General features: G+C 51.1%; 1 protein-coding gene across 1 annotated transcript; it reads left to right on the top strand.

Moving 5' to 3' along the window:
* The first annotated feature begins 214 nt into the window (after positions 1-214).
* Positions 215-6756, top strand: LOC148841472 (cell division cycle-associated protein 7-like). Its single transcript, XM_088921147.1, has 9 exons — positions 215-226; positions 713-844; positions 1531-1782; positions 3181-3264; positions 3908-4210; positions 5552-5695; positions 5864-6013; positions 6466-6602; positions 6714-6756. The coding sequence occupies exons 1-9, from the start codon at positions 215-217 to the stop codon at positions 6754-6756; spliced, it is 1257 nt and encodes a 418-aa protein (XP_088777273.1).
* The last annotated feature ends 146 nt before the right edge of the window (positions 6757-6902 follow it).

Genomic DNA, 6902 nt, shown 5'->3' with positions numbered 1-6902 from the left:
AAACTTTCTTTGTATTCTTTATGTTTGATCCTTAATTCACTTTATCAATGAAATCAGTAACTAACATCACAGCAATTGGCATATGTGCGGTCAATCAAGCGTTTGTAAATCCGAGCCGGGTCTGATCCTTTATAATGCGGAGGGCAACAGGCTGTATCGGACACAGTTGTGATAAAGGTACACGGGACAGGCTAGAGGCATTCCAATAGTTAGTATGGATAGTAAGGTACAGGGCTTTCTTCCTTCTTTATAATTGTAAAAGTGGCATCATTTGGACTCGGTTGGCGGTTTGCGTTAGAGGATAAATAAATGTTTTTAGTTCATCTTGCTATTGTTGCGGTAAACCTTTATTTAGGCAGTGTCAGACTTACACTGAGTGTATTGCTCGTCGTTTCTTTAAGATCTCGAATTCGTTTTTTAATAAACTTAATACTTCCACTCCTTCACGCGAGCCTTCAGTGAAAGGCCACCGTTAATTTTATAGGACTGCAGATTCGGGTGATGGGTAAATCATTCTGTCTCGGAATTCAGTTTACCTCTATCGGTTCCGGCGGGAATGTCCTTTCTCATGAGGATGTGTAATCGAGCTCTCGTTTTGTCATTTTGACCGGTCTTGGTGAAATATCCCCCTGCTTTGTTGCTCCTAGCTGCGTTATTTACAAATACTATTAAGACCCATGCACGTGGTTCCTGATTGCTCCTATTTTAACAGGAGAATGGCGAACTCGGGGTGGCCTCTCTCTCGAAAGAGCTGGCGGATATCTTTTTGGATGAGTCTGATAATGACTGCGAAAAAACATTCCTCGGTTTTTCGGACGGCGATTTGGGCGACCTGAATATTGAGGTAAAGATTCGGACTGGAGCAGTGGTGAAGCTCTGGAATGCAGCTCTTAGACGAAGTGTTCCTCTCTTGCGATAAATTAGTGTTACATTTTTTTCCCTTGTAAGAGGTCTGTACTCCATTACGCTTATGCAAAACTATTCATATGAACTGTCTTTGAAGATGGGGCGGGGTTTGGCATTTATTGTACTTTTCATTTTTAAATAATACATTTGGCTTTTAAATCTGATTTATCTCGGGTCCTGGGGCACAAAAAACGCATATACTAGTGATCAAAAACGTCTTTTATAATACCGTGGCTATTCTGTAAGAAGAAATTATAATCCGACGTTTCGGCTGTGGAGCCTTCTTCGAGTGTTTCTTTCCCTCTTTTTAGTATGGAACAAGTAAAGGTTTATTCCTCTGCAGCCTACGCATGCTGACGCAGGTGCCTACTTGAACAAAAAATATAATCCTACAGAAATGGTTTCAGAAACCATTCAACCAGCCAGCTGTCTGATCCTTGTTACAGTTAGGCTTGGCTCCGATTTTGTCACAGCCAGGTAACATGTATGAACAGTAACTTCCTCATATGTGCGTGGAAGAATAAAACATAAAAGCCTTAGAGCTCGTATGCTCCTTTCCACCTCGGAAAGCCATAATCTGTTCTTTGTGCTGTACAACCTCTTCTATACTCCTCTCTCCCCCAGACTTCTGACAGTGATGATGAGCGTGTCGGAGCTGCCCCTTCTGACCCCGACCCCAATCCTCCACGTCGCTTTGTCCTCAGGGTTGCTCTGCGACCACGGGCTTTCCTGCCGAGCAGCGAGGAGGAAGAGGAAGAGGAAGACGAGAAGCTGCCCATCTTCGCCGCCCCCCACGCGAGCTCCAGCTCGGAAGACGAGTCCCGCCTCACGTTCCTGGAGAAGCGAGCCATGAACATCCAAGCTAACAAGGCCATGGTGAGGAAGGGGTTAAAGCCGCCAGCCTTCTCGCGCCTGGGGAATGCCCCTCAGCTTGCCCGCCTCCCGCGCCCAGCTCCTCTTCTCAACTGCACTGGCGAAAGGGAGAAACGCAAGCTGTGTGTGTGCTAGAACACCGAGCCCTCCGCTGGCGCATTCTTAAGAGCATCGTAGCTGGAGTGAGAGTATTCAGCACCTCGAGATGGCCCGTGGCTCACTCCTTGCAAAAGCTCAGAACAGTGAGGCCAGAGGCAGCCAGCCCTGGTCTGGGATAGCCCCAGTCTAGCAGGCCTTATACTGCAGGCCCTCCTCCACTTGAAAAGACTGCTTATAAAGAATACATGCTTTACAGTACAGCCTAAACGTGCTGTTTAAGCTAATTGATTCTACTAAATAGGACATGGTCTTGTATAGACCACAGGGTGGCATTGCAAAAAGCATGGGTCTCCAATAATGCCTTGGTATGTTGTGCTGCACTGTTATTTTATCAAGGGGGGGGGGGAAAGAGAAAATCAGCTGTTGGCTTTTATTGGAAGCTGTTGTGCTGACTGCTGGGCCAGTGGTATTGATAAATGCGGTAATATGCTGGGCCAGTGGTATTGATAAATGCCTGGACAGAGGGCAGATGGGCTGGGGCTGCACGTGCCCACTTAGAGAGTCACATCTGGTTCCCGGCTCTCTCTCAAAGCCAGGCTCCTCAAGGTTAATTCGCAAGATTATCCATTGTTTTTTTTTCTTTGATGCTGGGGAAACTTGTTCTGCCAAATATCTTGGCTTTGCAAGGTCGCGTCTGTAAACAAGTTAGATTAAAAACCACTTGGCTTGGGATCGCCTGAAGCTCCCTTCTGAAAGCCTGTCGGGAATAATAACTTTTAATTCCACAAAGCCCACCACTGGGCACTGACCTTGAAGAGTGTGATTCTAGGGGTGGGGGGTATGGGAGCTATCCTGAGGGCAGGAAGGGTGTGTCACACCCCTCCACAGTACAATATAGCACCTCCAGCCTCCATGACCATAGTGCCCGACTTCTACACTACTCCAGTCATCGAAACTGATGATTGCTCCACTGCTTCTTACCTGTTTATGATTGGCTTTTAATACTCTGTAATGAAACAAGGATCTAATGCAGTTGTGTCCTTTAGATCCTTGTTTCATTACATTTCAATTGGGTGGGGGGGGAATTAAGAGAGACTACTTTCACAGACCACCTTGAAACCAAGTCCCTGGGGAAACCTCAGGGCAAGACCCATGGGCCAAGAAGGTTGGAGCACTAGCTCAATGAGCCCGATGGATTTCATGGCCTCCTTGTTTGGGAACCTTCTCTTCACAAGTGCCCCACCGAGCCAGTGGGATTCCTGCCAGATGACATCTTCTTGTTTCTGCATTCTGTTTTCCAAGCTCGCGCAGTTGATGGCCGACTTGAACAACATGCCTGGGTCCTTCCTGAAGTCGAGCCGTCCCCTGGAGAAAGGGCCTCGCGCTGTAAGTCAAATGGGGTCCCTGAGCCCGTTCAAGTCATCCCTGTTTTTAACAATGTCTTCACCTTGCCGTTGCTATCCCGCCAGGCCTTGTCAGACAACGAGCATATGCTTGTTAATGCAGACCTCTTCTTCCTGAGGCTTTCACTACCAGGAAGAACTGTTTTAAGGGTTTGTTCTCCGATTCCATAACTTGTTCCCTAGGCATAATACTTTTATGATTTCATCCTCCCTCCCTCCCTCCCTCCCCCAACATCCACCCTTTCTAACTACTTCTTCCAATTCAAGGTTATGGGAGAGCCAGAGCCTATCCCAGCAAACAGCTGGCACAAGGCAGGGTACACCCTGGAAGGGACACCAGTCCATGTCAGGACAGATGCACTCCCTCATGCCAGGGACAGTTTTCCCAGAAGCCAGATAACCTGCCAGCACGTCTTTAGACTGTGGGAGGAGACCCATGGGAACACAGGGAAAACATACAAACTCCACATAGACAGCACCCCAGATCTGCAATTGAACCCAGGGCCCTAGTGTAGCAGGGCCGCAATACTAACCACTGTACCACTGTGCTGGACACCCAGCCCTTTATCAAGGACATAACCCAACTGCATGAAATCTGATTTTCTCCAAAATGTCGCCGTCTGAAGTCCGGACCTCTGTGGAACCCGAAGAATACAAGACTTGGCTGGTTCATGGGTGCACGTGTACTACGTGCTGAAAGTGATGTGCAGATGTTGGCCTACCATGCTACCCACTGGGCATCTCTTTGCCTGTCCACGCAGAAGCCGAAACGTGCTCCCCGATCCTCGCGGTCACGGGAAGGGGTGGAGCGGAGGAACCCCGAGAGGGCCTCTCGCAGGCAGACGCGCTCCATGGGGGGCGTGACCTGCTCCCCTCCCCTGAGCGAGACCCTCGAGCTGCAGCAGAGCCTGGAGGAGCAGCTGCTGGAGGTGACTGTCCGGCGGAGGGTGGGCAGCGGGTCACAGGGAGGGGTGCCCACCTAGAGCAGGGGCAGTTGGTCCCGTTCCAGTCCACTGCATTTCTTCGAGCTGTATTTAAATCACTTGCCCTACGTTACTTAATGGACTGTGCTGTTGGAGATCCCAAAGATGAGTAGGCAAGTCTTCATTCCAGCGTGTGAGCTTAACCTACTGAATCATCAAAAACGGAGTGCAAATCCTGAAGGTGAAGAGATTTTTAAAATCTCTTGTGAATGTGAACTTATCAGATAAATGACCTGTACCAACAGCTGTTCCTATTTTGATGGGATCCTCTCAGTGCAGGATAATTTTTTTTTTTACTATTTCTTTACTGCATAATGGATACACTCATCCAGGGTGCCTTACAATCCAGACCATCAATACTTAATTGAAACTTAATGGAGGAAAGATCATACATCAACAAATTAAGTACCTAGCTGTGAGGTGATTTTTAAAAAGGAAATTCAGAGCTGGGATCCCCATTCTTGGCCATGGTGGGCTGGGGCCTCTGGAGTTCAGTTCCAGCCGAGCATTTGACGACTTATATTGTCATTTAACTGGTCCAATTGCTCCATGAATATATTCCAGGTCCGTAGGGGCTCCTGCTCTAGAGGGAGGGGTAAGCGATGGTGGGTAGACGATGACACTGTACAAGCAGTGTTGCAGATTCCAAGTATTGGGCAGCTGTAGGGCAGTTATTTGGAGATGCCTGAAAATGGGGTAGCAGCAGCAGCAGTGCATATAAAGATGTGATCTGATCACACCCGTGATTGGAAGAGCTGTCTTGGGGGTGTGGGGGCTGCACAGTTCTGATTTCTTTAGGCAGGGCATCTCACCAGCAAGATGGCAAGACTGGAGCAGGACTGGCCCAACAAGCTAATCCAGTGTTTCACCCTGCTGCCCTAATACAGGGGTCCCTGGTCCTGGAGGGTCCCCCTCACCTGCTGGGTTTAACTCCAGGCCAGATTAATTCAGCTCAACAATTTGGAACAGTTGCTTGTGCCGTAGTTAAAAAAGCAGCTTCCAACATTTTTGGGAGCTAAAAATGAACTGCATCGTCCGCAAATCAACAGCTCAATTAAGGGGTCAGCTGTGTCCCTGAGAGGCTGGCTGGAATGAAGCCCAGCAGGCGTTCAGGGCTCCAGGACCGGGTGTGGGAACATCTTTCCGAGTGGATCGGTCGCGGACCCATCAGCTTCTTCAGGTTTGTGCCGCAGCCGAGCTCGGCGCAAAGCCAGGTGTCTCGGCCGGGAGCTCGGGGGTGGGGGGTGCTGGGTGTCTTGACGTGCCTCTGCTAACTGTCCCGGGCAGGTGAGAGCCCCCCCCCGCCGGCGCCACGCCCCCCGGCCCAGCCAGGCCCAGCCGCACAGGGTGAGGGCCGTCGCCGACATCAGCAAGGAGGAGCTGGAGCTCGTGGCCGACAGCGTGGCGGAGAAGGTCTACAACCGTGTCGCCGTGAGTTCCTGGGCAGCCGTTTCCGCCTCTTAAAGCGGTGGTCAAGCAGAGCCCTGGGAGAACGCCAGCTTTCGGCTTGCTGTGTGCCCAGAGGGGCTGGAGGGTCCTGTGTCTCGCTTGGCCGATAACGGGGGGGGGGTCCCGCCTTGCCTGCCTGCCTTCCCACAGGGCTCCACCTGCCACCAGTGCCGGCAGAAGACCGTCGACACCAAGACCGCCTGCCGGAACCCGGACTGCCGCGGGGTGCAGGGTCAGTTCTGCGGGCCGTGTCTGCGCAACCGCTACGGCGAAGAAGTGCGCGACGCCCTTCTGGACCCCGTGAGTGAGCCGCTCTGCTCTTCCTCCCTTGCTCTCTGGCGCCTCCCGATACTACCTGCTGCCTGCAGTTCAGGGCTCCTCCTGCCAGGCCATCTCAGGGCAGAGAGACTCACAGTTGGGCCAGTTTTCTCAGAAGCTAACCAATCCATCAGTACGTCTTTGGACTGTAGGAAGAACCCCATTCAAATGTAGGGAGAACATGCAAACTCCCCACATAGTTCCCCAGGTCTGGATTTGAACCTAGGGCCCCAGCACTGCCTTTCCTTCCCCCCTTTTGTGGAACAACCTCTTTGGAAATGGGATTTTTCCCCTAAGGCAGTTGCCACTTTCTCTTCTGAAAGTGAAGGTTGGCCACCGAGAGGAGGGTCATACTTCTGCCTGCCTGGAGCCAGTCCAGTGGAGGAGCTGCCCCTCCAGCCCCGGCTTTAATCGGGATTGTCTCTCTCCCGCAGGAGTGGACCTGTCCTCCCTGCAGAGGAATCTGCAACTGCAGCTTCTGTCGCCAGCGTGACGGCCGCTGTCCCACGGGCATCCTGTTCCCCCTGGCGCAGTACCACGGCTTCAAGGACGTGCACTCCTACCTGAGCAGGTGAGGCCCTGCCACGGGGCGTTTCACATGCACGTGGCCTTTCTTGCACTTGAGGCATATAATCTCCCAATCGGTTATCTGGAAGCTTACAATTATATTCTTTCTGCTTAGCCTTCGCAACAGGATCAAGGATGGAGAGGGAGAGGGCTGCTGACTCGTGGAGTTTAAAGATTTTTGCCCCACTACCCCCTCCTAAAAGCTGCATGAGGACTGGTGGACTGACAGTCCCCCAGTGTCACTTGCAGTTCCACCTTAAGAACAAGAGGTGGCACTGTTGCCCCTAAAATTCAACTGCATATG

This window comes from Atractosteus spatula, chromosome 1 (assembly GCF_055471065.1).
Source record: "Atractosteus spatula isolate fAtrSpa1 chromosome 1, fAtrSpa1.hap1, whole genome shotgun sequence".
Lineage (NCBI taxonomy): Eukaryota > Metazoa > Chordata > Actinopteri > Semionotiformes > Lepisosteidae > Atractosteus > Atractosteus spatula.
The sequence above is the reverse complement of the archived record's forward strand: the minus strand, read 5'-3'. Positions and strand labels throughout refer to the sequence as shown.

Excerpts from the sequence above, each read along its gene's own strand:
- LOC148841472 (XM_088921147.1), top strand. Across the intron at positions 4,211-5,551 it reads TGGAGGAGCAGCTGCTGGAG|GTGAGAGCCCCCCCCCGCCG; the intron begins GTGACTGTCCGG and ends TGTCCCGGGCAG. Across the intron at positions 5,696-5,863 it reads AGGTCTACAACCGTGTCGCC|GGCTCCACCTGCCACCAGTG; the intron begins GTGAGTTCCTGG and ends GCCTTCCCACAG.